We start from the raw sequence: 16,550 nt of genomic DNA, 5'->3' as shown, positions 1-16,550 counted from the left end.
TTCAGGAAGCTCAATAGCATGTGTAAGGACATGAACACCATAAGTAAAGACATAGAAATGTTGAAAATCAACCAGTTGGAAATTAAAAACCACCAAGAAGAAATGAAGAATGATATATCAGAAATAAAAAACACATTGGAAAGTCTAAATAGCAGAGTAGAGGAAGCTGAGGACTGGATCAGTGAATTAGAAGACAGGGTAGAAAAAATCAACCAATCAGAAAACCAAAAGGAAAAAATAATTTAAAAACAGGAAGATAGCTTAAGAGAACTGTGGGACAACTGGAAACGTAATAACATTTGCATCACAGGAGTCCCCAAAGAAGAAAATGAGCAAGGGTTAGAGAATATATTTGAAGAAATATTGACAGAAAACTTCCCTAATTTGGTGAAGGAAGAAGGCATTCAAGTTCAAGAAGCACAGAGAGCCCCAAGTAAGAAGAACCCAAACAGGCCCACACCAAGACACATAGTAATTAACATGCCAAAAATTAAAGACAAACAGAGAATCCTAAAAGCAGCAAGAGGTAAGCAATAGGTTACCTACAAAGGAAACCCCATAATGATCTCAACTGACTTCTCAACAGAAACACTACAAGTCAGAAGGGAATGGCATGAGGTAATCAAGGTCATGAAAAACAAGGATCTGAATCCAAGACTACTCTATCCAGCAAGGCTATCATTCAAAATAGAAGGTCAAATAAAGAGCTTCCCAGACAAAAAAAGGCTAAGGGAATACATTAGCACCAAACCAGCACTGCAAGAAATGCTAAAAGGACTGCTGTAATTAGCAGGAGAAATAGGAAGAAAAATGTAACCATACTAAACAAAAATGGCAATAAATAAGTACATATCAATAATCACTTTAAACATAAATGGATTAAATACTCCGATAAAAAGACAGAGTAGCTGATTGGATAAGAAAGCATGACTCATCTATATGTTGTTTACAAGAGACCCACCTTACAACAAAAGACTCACATAGGTTGAAAGTGAAGGGATGGAAAAAAATCTTTCAAGCAAACGGAAAGGGAAAAAAAGCTGGGGTAGCAATACTCATATCTGATAAAATAGATTTCAAAATGAAGGCCATAACTAGAGACAAAGAAGGCCACTACATAATAATGAAAGGATCTATCCAACAGGAAGCTATAACCTTGATTAACATATATGCACCCAATATAGGAGCACTAAAATATATTAAAAATCTTCTGGAGAACTTCAAAGGAGAAATCGATAGCAATACAATCATAGCAGGGGATTTCAACACCCCGCTGACATCACTGGATAGATCCTCTAGACAAAAACTTAGCAAGGAAACAGAGACTCTAAATGAAGCACTAGACCAAATGGATTTAATAGATATCTACAGAGAATTACACCCCAAAACTACAGAATTCACATTCTTCTCAAGTGCACATGGGACATTCTCAAAGATAGACCATATGTTAGGACACAAACTAAGTCTCTACAAGTTCAAGAAGATTGAAATAATATCAAGCATCTTCTCAGATCACAATGGCATGAAACTAGAGATCAATTGCAACAAGAACATGCAAAGACATTTGAACACATAAAAGCTAAACAGCATGTTATTAAACAACGAATGGGTTACCAAGGAGATCAAGGAAGAATTAAAAACTTCCTGGAAACCAATGAAAATGAACACACAACAACACAAAATCTATGGGATGCAGCAAAAGCAGTTCTGAGAGGGAAGTTCATAGCACTACAGGCCTACCTCAAGAAACAAGAAAAATCTCTAATAGACTATCTAACCTCACAACTTAAAGAACTAGAAAGCAAACAAAAAGAAAACCCCAGAGCAAGTAGAAGGAAGGAAATAGTAAAGATCAGAGCAGAAATAAATGACATAGAGACCAAAAAAACAATTCAAAGGATCAATGAAACAAAGAGCTGGTTCTTTGAAAAGATAAACAAGATTGATGGACCCTTAGCTAGACTCACCAAGAAACAAAGAGAGAGAACCCAAATACACAAAATCAGAAATGAAAGAGGAGAAGTAACAATTGACACCACAGAAATACAAAAGATCGTTAACAACTACTATGAACAATTATAGTAGGCAACAAATTCCACAATGTAAGCCAAATGGACGAACTTCTAGAAACACATAGTCTCCCAAAACTGGACGGAGAAGAGATAGAAAACTTGAACAAACGAATAACAACTAAGGAAATTGAAGATGTAATCAAGACTCTCCCAGCAAACAAAAGCCCAGGCCCGGATGGCTTCACGGGGGAGTTTTACCGAACATTCAAAGAAGAACTAACACTCATTCTCCTCAAACTATTTCAAAAAATTCAAGAAGGAAGACTCCCAAACTCGTTTTATGAGGCCAGCATAATTCTAATTCCAAAACCAGGAAAAGACATTACAAAGAAAGAAAACTACAGGCCAATATCCCTGATGAACATAGATTCCAAAATCCTGAACAAAATACTAGCAAATCGGATCCAGCAATATATCAAAAAAATTATTCACCATGACCAAATGGGATTCATCCCAGGGATGCAAGCCTGGTACAATATTCGCAAATCAATAAATGTGATACACCACATAAACAAAATGAAGAATAAAAACCACATGATCATATCAATAGATGCCGAAAAAGCCTTCGACAAAATCCAGTATCCATTTCTGATAAAAACGCTCAGCAATCTGGGAATAGAGGGATCATATCTCGACATAATAAAGGCTATATATGAAAGACCTACAGCTAACATCACGCTCAATGGGCAGAAACTAAAAACATTTCCCTTAAGAACAAGAACAAGACAGGCATGTCCACTTTCGCCACTCTTGTTTAACACAGTACTGGAAGTCTTAGCCACAGCAATCACACATGAAGAAAAAATAAAAGGAATCCAAATTGGAAAGGAGGAAGTGAAACTGTCATTATCTGCAGATGACATGATATTATACATAGGAAACCCTAAAGACTCCATCAAAAATCTAGTAGACTTAATACATGAATCTGGCAAAGTAGCAGGATACAAAATTAACGTCAAGAAATCGACGGCGTTCTTATACACCAATGATGAACTCACAGAAAAAGAAACTGAAAAAACATTCGCATTTACCATTGCAGCAAAAAAATTAAAATACCTAGGAATAAACTTAACCAAAGAAGTAAAGGACCTATTTGCAGAAAACTACAGGACATTGAAAAAAGAAATAGAGGAAGATATAAAAAAGTGGAAGCACATACCTTGTTCATGGATTGGAAGAATTAACATCATTAAAATGTCCATATTACCCAAAGCAATCTATAGATTCAATGCAATCCCCATCAAGATACCAACGACATATTTCACAGAACTAGAACAAATACTTCAAAAGTTCATATGGAACCAAAAAAGACCCTGAATAGCAACAGCAATCTTGAAAAAGAAGGACAAAGCAGGTGGGATCACAATACCAGATATCAGGTTATACTACAAAGTGACTTTAATCAAACCAGCCTCGTACTGGCACAAGAATAGGCATATAGACCAGTGGAACAGAATAGAGAACCCAGAAACAAACCCAAGGCAATATGCTCAATTAATATTTGACAAAGGGGGCAAGAGCATACAATGGAGTAAAGACAGCCTCTTTAATAAATGGTGCTGGGAAAATTGGACAGCCACATGCAAAAAAATGAAACTAGACCATCAACTTACACCATACACAAAATAAACTCAAAATGGATAAAAGACTTAAATGTGACTCATGAATCCATAAAAATCCTAGAAGAAACTGTAGGCAACAAAATTTCAGACATCATACGCAGCAGAATTTTCACTGATACATCCCCTAGGGCAACAGAAACAAAGAAAATGAACACATGGGACTACATCAAACTCAAAAGCTTCTGCACAGCAAAAGATACAATCATCAAAATGGAAAGGCAACCCACTGTATGGGAGAGCAAATTGCCAATGATATATATATCAGATAAGGGGTTAATTTCCAATATATATAGAGTGCTCATACAACTCAACAAAAGGAAGACAAAGAACCCAATTAAAAAATGGGCAGAGTAACTAAATAGACACCTCTCCAAACAGGACATACAAATGGCTAAGAGACATATAAAGAAATGCTCAGCATCATTAATCATCAGAGAGATGCAAATTAAAACAACAATGAGGTGCCCTGGCCAGTTTGGCTCAGTGGTTAGAGCATCAACCTGCGGTCCAGAGAGACCCGGGTTCGGTTCCTGCTAAGGGCATGTACCTCAGTTGCAGTTTGTCCCTGGCCCTGGTTGGGTCGTGTGGGTGGCAACCACTTGATGTGTCCCTTTCACATCAATGTCTCTCTCTCTCTCTCCCTCCCACTCTATCTGAACAACAAAAACAAAAAACAACAACAATGAGGTATCACCTCACACTTGTCAGAATGGCCGCCATCAACAAATCATCAAACAAGCGTTGACAAGTGTGTGGAGAAAAGGGGACTCTAGTACACTGCTGGTGGGAATGCAGACTGGTGTAGCCACTATGGAAAACAATATGGTGTTACCTCAAAAAATTAAAAATTGAACTGCCATTTGACCCAGTAATCCCACTTCTTAGGAATATACCCCAAGAAGCCTGAAACACCAGTCAGAAAGAATATATGTACCCCCATGTTCATAGCAGCACTATTTACAATATCTAAGATCTGGAAACAGCCCAAATGTCCATCAGTAGATGAATGGATAAAAAAGCTGTGGTACATATACTCAATGGAGTATTATACAGCTGTAAGAAAGAAAGATCTCTTATCCTTTGAGACGACATGGAGGGACCTGGAAAGTGTCATCCTAAGCGAAACAAGCCAAACAGAGAAAGACAAGTAGCATATGATCTCACTATTTGTGGAATATAATGAACATAACAGTCTGAGGAATGGGGTAGTCCCAGAGACGTGGAAGTGGGGTACAGACTGACAATCCCCAGGAGAGGGGGTGGGGGGGGAGATAAACCACAGAACTTATATGCATGCATGCATGAACCATGGACATGGACAACAAAGCTGGGGACAGGGTGGGGAGGGGGGAATCAGTGGGGGAAAAAGGAGAAACATCTATAACAAAAATAAATTAATAAATCAAATCAAATCAAATAAATAAATAAATAAATAAAAGACCCTATGGCAACAAAAGAGGGCATGCTCCAGGAACTGGCTGCGGGGGCCCGTGTGGCTGGACTCAGAGCCTGGAGAGCAAGGCAGTGAGGCTGGAGGCGCTGTAGCACACGACAGTAAATTTCTGTAATGGCATCAGGAAACTGTTAGCGGTGGTTATCTCCAGCGAGTGGGACTTTTACTCTTCACCTTATTCCTGCCTATACTGTTAAAATGTATCAACAACCTCATTAATTTTATTCAAGCCTACTTTTTCAAAATTACCCACACAAGTGAAAAGAAAAAAAAATTACCCACACAAGATTTTAAAAATAGAGAGAAGCTGCACCTTTATCATTACCAAAAAAAAGCACATTTAGAAAACTGGCACAATAATTAAATTAGCTCACTTAAATAGACAATTCTCATTCTTAAAGAGGTTAGGATTAAAGTGGTACCTCTGTACATTGTTGACAGTGGTATAAACTGGTAAAACTTTTGGGAAGCAATTTCATAAAACATTTTTAAAATAATAAAAATATTGTAAACCTTTGTCCCACTCCTGAGAATTTATCCTAGGACAAAAGTCCAAATGAAATAAAAAGCCCTATCTCTATACATGATGTCACAATACCTCCCATGGCTGCTGCACATCCCCCCCCACACACAAAAAATCATGGCTCTTGCCCTGGCCAGTGTGGCTTAGCGGTTAGAGCATCAGCCCAAGGACCAAAGGGTCTCGGGTTCAATTCCCGGTCAAGGGCAAGTATTTGGGTTGCACGTTTCATCCCTGACCCTGATTGGGGTCATGTGGGAGGCAACCAATCAATATATCTCTCTCACATTGATGTTTCTCTCTCTCCCTTCCTCCCTTCCACTCTCTCTAAAAAAACCAAAGGAAAAATATCCTTGGGTGAGGATTAACAAACAAACGAAAACATGCCTCTTGACAACAGGATTAAGTAGTTACTTAATAAAGCAACTAAATGGTTAATTTATCTTATGGTAATTTAGTTTGATGCTATTATCATATAAATATTAAAACCATAACTGTGGCCCTGGCTGGGTGGCTCAGATGGAGTATTGTCCCACACACCAAAAAGGATGTGGGTTCAATTCCCAATCAGGGCACATACGTAGGTAGTGGATTCAGTCCTAGTGAGGGGTGTGTACAGGAGGCAACGGATCGATGTTTCTCTCTCACATCGATGTTTCTTTCTCTCTCTTCCCCCACTTTCACTCTCTCTCTAAAATCAATTAAAAAAAACATATCCTGCCCTGGCCAGTTTGGCTCAGCAGTTAGAGCGTCGGCCTACAGTCCAGAGAAACCCGGGTTTGGTTCCTGCTAAGGGCACATACCTCAGTTGCAGTTTGTCCCCAGCCCTGGTTGGGTCGTGTAGGTGGCAACCACTCGATGTGCCCCTTTCATATCGATGTTTCTCTCTCTCTCTCTCCCTTCCACTCTATCTGAACAAAAAATGGAAAAATGTCCTCGGGTGAGGATAAAAACAAAAACAAAAACATATCCTCAGGTGAGGATTAAAAAAATAAACGTAAATGAGAAAGTTGAAAAAATGTTTTATATAAATTTAAATAATAAAACAAGTACATAAATTCACACCTGTGCTATCATTACAATATAAAAAATGTACTCATATAAACAAAGAGTAGAAGAAAACATGAAAGAATGAACGAGGAGGATTTGGTGATGATAAGATAACTGAGGATTTATGCTCTGGCCAGTCTGGCTTAGTGGTTAGAGCAAAGACCAAAGGGTCACTGGTTCAATTCCCAATCAAGGGGCATGTACCTGGGTTGCAGGTTTCCCTGGCCCCAGCCAGGGTCATGTGAGAAGCAACCAACTGATGTGTCTCTCTCACATCCATGTTTCTCTCTCTCTCTCCCTCTTTCCCCTTCAGTTTAACTAAAAAATAATGGAAAAATATCCTCAGGTAAGGATGAACAACAACAACAACAAAAAGAATTACTGAGGATTTAAACAAGTTTTAAATCTTAAATTTAAAGGCCCTCCTTTCAGACAACTATCAAAAACAAAAAGATTAAATATACAAGGTGATAAACTTATCCCTCATTCCTTCCTCCCCTAATGATATTCTTCTGAAATCAGTTAAAACCAAGCTCCTTTTAGGTGGCATTTGTTTCTTCTTTACAAGACTCGGAACTCCTTTGTTGAAGAGTGGCTCCAGTCCTATATGATTCACTTCTATGGGAGCCAGGGGAAAAGGGAACAGGACAAGAGAAACAGGACAGTGTTCCCCAGGAAGCAATGAGAGAGGTAAGAGTCAAATTAAGAAAGATGGGTTCTAGCCTATGAGAACTCTGCAGCTCACAATGCCCTACTGCGCTATCCCAGAGGTGAAAGGTACAATACCTGTTTGCCCGTCCGCACCCCATCCACAAGAATAGACTTCTCCTTTATCCGTTAGGAACAGACTATGGTCCTGACCACAGGCGACCTATCAGATAGACAGAGGTGAGGTTGATGAGAAGATATCCTTAGAAACCGAGGGTCCTAGTTAATGGACCCAAAACCCAGTAGCATCCCCTACTGTTCCTGAGCACCAAGCAGGCTAGGTCCAGCCAGGCAGGCTGCCCACAATGCCTCCACCTCTTCTTCATTCTCAACGCTCTGCAGCCTAGCAGTCTCCCACTCCATTGAAACTGATCTTGCTAGAGTAAAGTGCTAGGTGTTTTAAGGAACAAACCTAAAGGCTCCTCCATCACCTCCACACCTGAGGAACCATTCCCTCCTCCAAGTCTTTCTCTTCATTATTCCTCTTCTGCCTCTCTCAGCCTCTACTTCCTACCCTTCAGTGTTGGAATCCTCCAAGGTTCTATCCTCTGCCCTCTTCTGTCTTCAGTCTTCACACTTCCATGGGAGACTACATCCATTCCCAAGGCTTTCACTGTCACCTCCACACTGTTATCTCTAGTCCCAACAAATCTACTGTGTTCGAATCTATTTTCCTAACTGCCTAATGAACACTTATTATGTCAGGCATTGTGCTAAGTCAATAAACAAGACCACCTAGTAAGAAAGTGAATCAGTCAGGCCAGTGTGGCTAAGTGGACTGAGCATCATCCCATGGACTGAGAGGTCCCAGTTCGATTCCCAGTCAAGGCACATGCCTGGGTTGTGGGCTCGATCCCTGGTAGGGGGCGTGCAGGAGGTGGCTAATGGATGTTTCCATCTCACACTGGTGTTTCTATCTCTCTCTCCTTTCCTCTCTCTCTAAAAAGTCAATAAAAACATATTTTAAAAAAAGAAAGAAACTGACTCTCAGAGAAGTTTGGTAACTCGCCCAAAGTCACCCAGTTAATATGTGGAGAAGCGGGGAGTTAAACTTGCATCCATGTGACTTTGAAGCCTATGCAAGAAGCACTACATTCTACTGCAAATTCACTCTTCCACTCCTCCTCACTTCCCTCTCCCAGCCAACCCAAGCCTGCTCCTCCTCCAGTACGTCCCTATCTGGGTTGAGAACATCAGCAGCCAAGTCATTTGCCTATGGAGTCATGTTTGACTCCCTCTAGCTCACTTCCTGCCCAGCTAATCAAGCCCCAAATCCAGTCAATTCTCCTTACATGTATCCCCACCTGTCCTTTCTCCCCATGGCTTCCCAAGTGGCCTTCATCCCTTCCTTCCCCAACTTCCTACTCCATACCATGGCCAAAGTTATCTTTCTAAATAGATCATGATTTGGCTGTCACTCACCCTGCTTAGAACCTTTGATAGGCTCCAACTGTCAAGACGAGGAAGTCTAAACTCCTTAGCAAGGCATGTAAGACCATGCCTTGACCACTCTGAACCTATCTTCTAGGCTACCCCACACCACTGCCCCATAAGCATATCAAACTCCAGCCACACTGCACGTCCTCAGCAGGCACAGCCTCCAGCTGCTCCCTCTCCTCTGCCAGGAAACTTTTCCTCCCACCCTTCCCCAGTCTACCTGGTCAATTCCTCTGCCGTCTCCCCCACAATGCCTTTTCTCCCTTCCATCCCACCCCTGCTAGACTTAACCATTCCCCTTCTGGTATTTGTATAGCAAGTTTTATATACATTCACTTATTTAGGTATTTATTATAAGTACCAACAATGTGCCAGGCACTGCACCAGAAATGGGAATAAAATAATAAGCAAGATAAAGCCGGGCTAGAACATAAACAGTGCTCTGATAACAGCTAGTTTTTTTAACCTATATCTCCCACTACAGTGTTATCCCCCAAACTGTTTTAAGCTTTGTACCCTGGAGATCTACTGCAAATTCTGGCCTATAGTAAGCAGGCAATAATTGTCACTAAAATCATTTATTAATTCAGAAAATTCCCCCTTTCAAGAGTGCCCCAGGGAGCAGATGAGTGGCTTTCAGCCCATGCCTCTTACCTGGACTACCTGTCCATCGAAGTCCTGCATTCTATGGACTTTGTGACTTTCACTACACCAGGAGCAATTTGGGAAGAAGCAAGAGATATAGCCATGGTAAGCACTGTGGGGTTCTGGCCCCTCCCCTGTCACCCTTAACTGTGGCCCCCACATACATAGTAACTGTTAGGGAAACTCTCAAGGTCAAATATAAGGCAGAATTAGGCCAAGGTGTGAAAGTAAAACAAAACAAACACAATCCTTTGGTGAGTTTCATATGCTGCCAGAGTTGAGACTAGCAGTATTTGTAAGTAAAACAAAACAAACACAATCCTTTGGTGAGTTTCATATGCTGCCAGAGTTGAGACTAGCAGTATTTAGAACCACCAGCACAATGCAATGAACTAGGGGGAAAACTTCTTTTAAAGAATAAATGAATTAGTCAATTTGGTTAAAAATACACAACTAATTCAAAGAACTGCACACATCACAATCAATGCTCATGCGCCCTCCCCTCCCACCAGACTAATGCATGGGGCTCAGCCTGCAATGGAACGATCCTCTCTACAACTTCCGGTGAGTTCTCATGCTCCTCTCACACAGTGGGAACCCTGCTTACTGCTCTGTGGGTCTATCACTCAAGAAACATTTAATGCTTAACACAATTGCAGGGAGGGGCAGTTCTTTCAGTAACTTACCTGTAAATTTCATTTTCGACCACTTTTCTTCCACATTGCCCATAAGAATTGTTTCCCATGCTGAAGACTAAAAAATAACACCCCCAATTAAATCAGTTCTTCAGGTTCCTGGAATCCTATAATGTCAGGACTGGAAGGGGGTCTCAAAAGTGGTCCTAGTCCAACCACTCACCCTAGCTGCCATTTGGTTTCCTTCTCCAACACCCACCACAACCTGTGCAGGCAGAGCCATGGGCATGTGGGGCCCAGACCTGCCACATCAGTGAGTGCCACCTTCACTGATTCTTCCACTCTCCCTCCGGGCCCTAGTTCCACCTCTCAGAAATCCCACCTCACACAAAGTAAGCACCTCCTAGGAAAGGCCTCAGCAGCCCATTTCCTGAACCTATCACTAAATTGTCCTTGAAGCAATAATCCCGCTGGAATAAGTTCCTAACACTACCTTCACATTGTCCTACAAAGCACACTTAGCCATAGCCAGAAAATGAAATTTGAAAAATTCAGTCAAGCTGACCTTTCCCTAGAAACCACTCTTCTGGAGCGGATTGGGGGGTGGGGGTTACCCAGAAGCCCGGACTCTGAAAGCCCCCACCACTGGGAAGAAGTGTTAGCAGACAGGCTTCTTTAGGAACAATGGATAAAGCCATCTGCACATGCAGCCCGGCTCAGTGACTCTATGCAAAGAGCGCAGGAGCCTTGCTAAGGCTGCCTGGTGTGTGCTGTCACACTTACAGACAACCTGAGATTTTCCAAGAACCAAAGAGAACAGAGAGCAGAAAAGATTTAACAAGGTCTGCCCAATACAGCTCTCTTGAGCATCCTACTGATTTGCTCAGGAAATGCTATCAGCTTCACTAAATAGATGTGGTTCCATCAAATGAGCCACTTTAGGCCCAACAGCAAGAAAGCAGTTCCCCAACTCCCCCCTCAGTCTTCACCTCCTTCGCCATCTGTGAGAACAAGAGAGTGGGCTCTGCCGCAAGAGACCTGTAGCACCCGTGTCTCCTGAGGTCTGTCCAGAGGCAGTGGAACCGGCGAGGGCTCCAACACATACTCGTATCCCCTCACTGAAACAAAAACAATTGGGTTCATCACACTGATTGAGAGTCATAGCGCTTCTAACATTAGAAAGCATACTGTCGAACTGCCACATTTTTACTCAGATACAGGAATGACTGCTCAAGGCACATAGGCTAGCAGCAAAGCCAGGACTAGAGCCCGGGTCCCCAGCTCCCGGGTCCAACCACTGTACCACATTGCCTCCGTTACACACTGGGTTACTGAAAACCATACTAGTCTTATTTTAAAATCTCTTCACATGTCATTTAATACCATTTGAATTTTTAAGGAAAGTAAAAACATTTTTCCTGGAATACCCACTAAAACTTCTCAGTAAAGTGAACAACAACAAATATTATTATATTAAAATGAAGCAAAAAGACTTTCATCAGCCCTGGCCAGTTTGGCTCAGCAGTAGAGTGTCAGCCCATGGACCAGAGAGTCCTGGGTTCAGTTCCCACTAAGGGCATGTACATTGGCTGCAGTTTGTCCCCGGCCCTGGTTGGGTCGTGTGGGTGGCAGCCAGTCAATGTGTCCCTTTCATGTCGATGTTTCTCTCTCCCTCTCTTTCTCTCTCTCCCTCCCGCTCTGTCTGAATAAAAAATGGAGAAATGTCCTCGGGTGAGGATTTAAAAAAAAGAATTCCTCTTATAGGTTTTAAATGGTGAGCTTCTGAATATTTATAATGTAGGCTGAAGTTTAGGAGAAAATCTGCAAATGTACCAGTCTTCAACCTACACCCCACTAAATAACCCCTCTATTTTCTCCTTTGAATCATGTTTAAAAAGATTTTGATTACCATTTATTTAAATGGCATTATTACTACTGTAATAATACACTTGCCCATTTGTGGTTTTTTTAATCCTCATCCGAGGACATTTTTCTATTTTTGTTCAGATAGAGTGGGAAGGAGAAAGAGGGGAAGAGAGAGAGAGAGAGAAACACCGACGTGAAAGGGACACATCGAGTGGCCATTCCCACACAACCCCAACCAGACCAGGGACAAACTGCAGCCAAGGTACGTGACCCTATCAGGAACTGAACCTGGGTACCTCTGGACCGCGGGCCGACGTTCTAACTGCTGAGCCAAACTGGCCAGGGCCATTTGTTTCTTTAGTGACTAAATTTCAGACAGAACTTTTGATCAGCATGGAATAACTGCCTTATCACAATAAGATTATATGATTCTAGGCAAAAATCAAAGAATCTAGACAATGTTGTTAGCTTATACAACCCTATTAGCTGAAAAGATACAGTACTTTAGAATATAGTCAGACCTCATTTATCACGATAGTTCCAGACTCTACCACGATAAATGAATTTCCATGAAGTAGGATTCTTAATTTATATACAGTCATCCCTCGTGGCGAAGGATGACAATACTTAAAAGTGACTCACATCCACCACTATCTGCATAGACCCCTAAGGGCCTGGAAGCTGTATATAACATAACATTTAAAGGGAATTTGGCTTCCCAGCTGGTGTGGCTCAGTGGTTGAGCGCCAGCCCATGCACCAAGAGGTTGCTGGTTTGATTCCTAGTCAGGGAACATGCCCAGGTTGTGGGCCAAATCCCCAGTGGGGGGCATGCAAGAGCGGCCATTTGATGTTCTCTCTCATCTCTCTGTCCCTCTCCCTTCCATTCTCTCTAAAAATCAATAAAGAAAAAAATTATAAAAAAATAAAGAGAATCTGGCTCTAGATCCAACTACCAATTGACAGGAAATATAAAGAATCATGTTAGCCCTGGCCAGTTTGGCTCAGCAGTTAGAGCATCAGCCCGCAGACCAAAGAGTCACGGATTTGATTCCAGTCAAGGGCGTGTACCTCAGTTGTGGTTCATCTCCAGCCCTGGTCGGGTCATGCAGGAGGCAACCAGTAGATATGGCTCTACCACATCGATGTCTGTCTCTCTGTCTCTCTCTCTCTCTCTCTCCCCCCCCTCCCCCTCCCCCTCTATCTGATGATAAATAGAAAAATATCCTCGGGTGAGTAATAAAAAAGAAAAAGATTAAAACAGACTTTAAAGACTTCTAAAAGCCTTATCAACAATAGCAATGTCAGGATATTATCTGGATCTTGATTCAAAAAAATTTTTAAAAATAAAATAAAAATTTAATGATATCTGTGAGACAACCAGCAATTTTAACACTGACCAGATATTTGATGATATTAAGAGATTATATTGTTAATTATTTTTTTTAATATACTCCTTTTTTTTTAATCCTCACCTGAGGATGTTTTAGAGAAAGGAAGGGAGGGAGGGAGGGAGAGGTAGAGAGAGAGAGAGGGAGAGAAATAGCAATGTGAGAAACATCAATCAGTTGCCTCCAGACTGGGGATCGAACCTACAACTTAGGTATATGCCCTGACCAGGAATCGAACCCACAACCTATTGGTGAGCCACACTGGCCAAAGCTATTGTTATTATTTTTAGGTGTGATAATGTTATATTTACTTTCTTTTAAAGAGTCCTTACTGCCCTGCCCGGTTTGGCTCAGCGGTTATAGAGTCAGCTTGTGGTCCGGAGAGACTTGGGTTCAGTTCCCACTAAGGGCACGTACCTCGGTTGCAGTTTGTCCCTGGCCCTGGTTGGGTCGTGTGGGTGGCAACCACTCGATGTGTCCCTTTTACGTCGATGTTTCTCTCTCTCTCTCTCCCTCCCACTCTATCTGAACAAAATATCGAAAAAATGTCCTCAGGTGAGGATAAAACATAAAATAAAATAAAGAGTCCTTACTTTTTTAGATATGTACGGAAATATTTATGAATGAAATCAATACTGTTAGGATTTGCTTCAAATGTACTGAGAAGGTGGGGGAAATGAATAAAACAAGACTGGCATGAGTTGATGACTATTGAAGCTGGTGACAGCACATGACGCCTTACACTATTCTGTCCATTTCTGCATATATCTAAAATTGTTCCTAATAAATGGTATAAAAAATGTGATGTGGCATTTTATAACTAATAAGAATTCAATACTAACTTATAAAAGAATTCTGACATAAAATTAAGTGAAAAAAGGCAGAAAATAAACATATGTTGTGATGAAAATAAAATATATATGTATATGAATGAGAAAACAGGAAAAAATGAAAAGTCTCTTAGTATGTATATCTAGATAATCTCTCCTTTAGTTTAAAAAATGTTTCTTGTCCTGGCCAATATGGCTCAGGTTCGATTTGGGTCAAGGGCACGTACCTCAATTTCAGTTCAATCCCCTACCTCGTCTGAGTCATGTGGGAAGCAACTAGTTGATGTGTCTCTCTCACATCAATGTTTTTCTTTCCCTCCCTCCCACTCTATCTGAAAATAAATAGAAAAATATCCTTGGGTGAGGATTTAAAAGAAAAAAATGTTTCCTTTGTTCTTAAAATACTGTTTGGCTAATGTGTACTTTTTAAAATGTCATTATAGCCTGGCTGGTGTGGCTCAGAGGACTGAACATCGTCCCATGAACTGGGAGGCCCCGGTTCAATTCCCGGTCAGGGCACATGCCCGGATTGTGGGCTCGATCCCCAATGGGGGGCATGCATGAGGTGGCTGATTGATGTATCTCTCTCACATCAATGTTTCTCTCTCTCTCTCTCTCTCTCTCTCTCTCTCTCTCTCCCTTCCTCTTTCTCTAAAAAAAAAAAAAAAAAAAAAAAATCAACCCTGGCTAGTTTGGCTCTGGGCTAGCTTAGCAGTTGGAGCGTCATCCTGCAGACCAAAGAGTCCCAGGTTACAGTTCATCCCCAGCACCGGTTGGGGTCATGTAGGTGACAACCAATTGATGTTTCTCTGTCTCTCTCCCTTCCACTCTGTCTGAAAATAAATGTAAGAATATCCTCGGGTGAGGATTAAATCAATAAAAAGACACTTAAAAATATATATATTAAAAAAATAAAAATGTCATCATACCTAATTTCTAACATTTTTATAAGCCAACTTTCAAGTAACTGGAATAAAACCTCTATCTTAAGAACTGCACTGACTTTTTCCCCCAGACCATATCTTAGGTACTGTAGAGTACTGCAGGCTATCTCCAAGCTAGGAAAAATAGGTCATCTCTTTGGGACCAAACAGGAACATCTTTACTTAACAACTTGCCTTTTTGACTAAAGGTTCAATATTATTTTTATTTATTTATTTTTAATCCTCCCCCGAGGATATTTTTCCATTGCTTTCTAGATAGAGTGGAAGGAAGAAAGGAAGCAAGAGAGAGAGAAACATAGATGTGAGAGAGAAACACATTGATTGGTTGCCTCCCACATGACCCCCACCAGCGCCAGGGATCAAATCTACAATCCAGGTATGTGCCCTTGACCTGGAATTGAACCAGTGACCCTTCAGTCCACAGGCCAACACTCTAACCACTGAGCCAGACTGGCCACGGAAAGGTTCAATATTATTACCAAAGAGGCTGAAAAACAATCCAGTCCAGATGGTTTCAAACAACATCCCTTTAAGACTGCATCTATTTTGCTGTTATACTTTGGTTTATGTAATGATACTCATGACAATCCAAAGGGAGTTCTCAGACCAATCACAGCAGAAAAAGCCAAGGTGAGAATACTTACTTTTATCTTTCCGGCTCCTGTGAAATCCAAGCTGAGAATCTTTGTTGAGTCCCATACCCCAGACTTTTGTAACATCCTTGGTTTTAGAGGACAGCAATGTGAACCCATAGCCACAAGCAGCTGATGAAATCTGAAAAAGAGTTTCCATAAGACATTAACTGAATTATGATATCAAGCTATTTTCGGCAGTTTATGACAGGTTATTTATCCAACCTAAGAACACATCCTATTAATATAGCAACTAACATTTATTCACCATTTACTATGTGTTAAGTGTTTGATATGTATTAACTCTCATTTAATCTTTACAATCACCCTATGAACTAGTTATAATCATTATTCCCACTCGCCCATAGTAGTTAAGTTGAAGACTGCCTCAGTTTAAATCTTGGCTCTACCCTTTACTAGCTGTGTGACCTGAGAAAGATTACTTAACCCTTCTATATCTGTTTCCCTCTCTGTAAAAGAGACAATAAGTATCTCTCTCATTGGGTTGTTGTGAGGACTAAATTAGTTAGTACAGCTAAATCCCTTACAGTAAATAGGATCTGATTTAATGTAGTTATTATTATTATTGGTACTACTAGTAGTAATATTTGATAGATGAGAAAATCAAGTGTGAACCCTGAGTGGGGGGAGACACCTACTAAGAAGGGGTCCTGGATGCTAACCGGACTCAAATATTAAAACACAGAGCCCAGCAGCCATTTCTGCACAGAGGGCTCTCACACAAA

General features: G+C 41.0%; 1 protein-coding gene across 5 annotated transcripts in view; it reads right to left on the bottom strand.

The window, feature by feature from the left end:
* Nucleotides 1-16,550, bottom strand: part of RCC1L (RCC1 like) — a 51,245-nt gene that overhangs the window by 23,836 nt on the left and 10,859 nt on the right. For 2 of the 5 annotated variants that reach the window (XM_036280541.1, XM_036280543.1), the window contains exons 2-6: nucleotides 15,817-15,946; nucleotides 11,132-11,260; nucleotides 10,194-10,260; nucleotides 9,517-9,580; nucleotides 7,504-7,588 (exon numbers count right to left, since the gene is read on the bottom strand). In XM_036280541.1, coding sequence (XP_036136434.1) covers nucleotides 7,504-7,588; nucleotides 9,517-9,580; nucleotides 10,194-10,260; nucleotides 11,132-11,260; nucleotides 15,817-15,946 — 475 coding nt within the window. The remainder of the gene's footprint in view (nucleotides 1-7,503; nucleotides 7,589-9,516; nucleotides 9,581-10,193; nucleotides 10,261-11,131; nucleotides 11,261-15,816; nucleotides 15,947-16,550) is intronic. The other 3 variants (XM_036280542.1, XM_036280544.1, XM_036280545.1) reach the window with 3 other exon arrangements.

Source organism: Molossus molossus, unplaced genomic scaffold, assembly GCF_014108415.1.
Source record: "Molossus molossus isolate mMolMol1 unplaced genomic scaffold, mMolMol1.p scaffold_m16_p_3, whole genome shotgun sequence".
NCBI lineage: Eukaryota > Metazoa > Chordata > Mammalia > Chiroptera > Molossidae > Molossus > Molossus molossus.
This window is presented reverse-complemented; position numbering and strand designations above follow the sequence as displayed.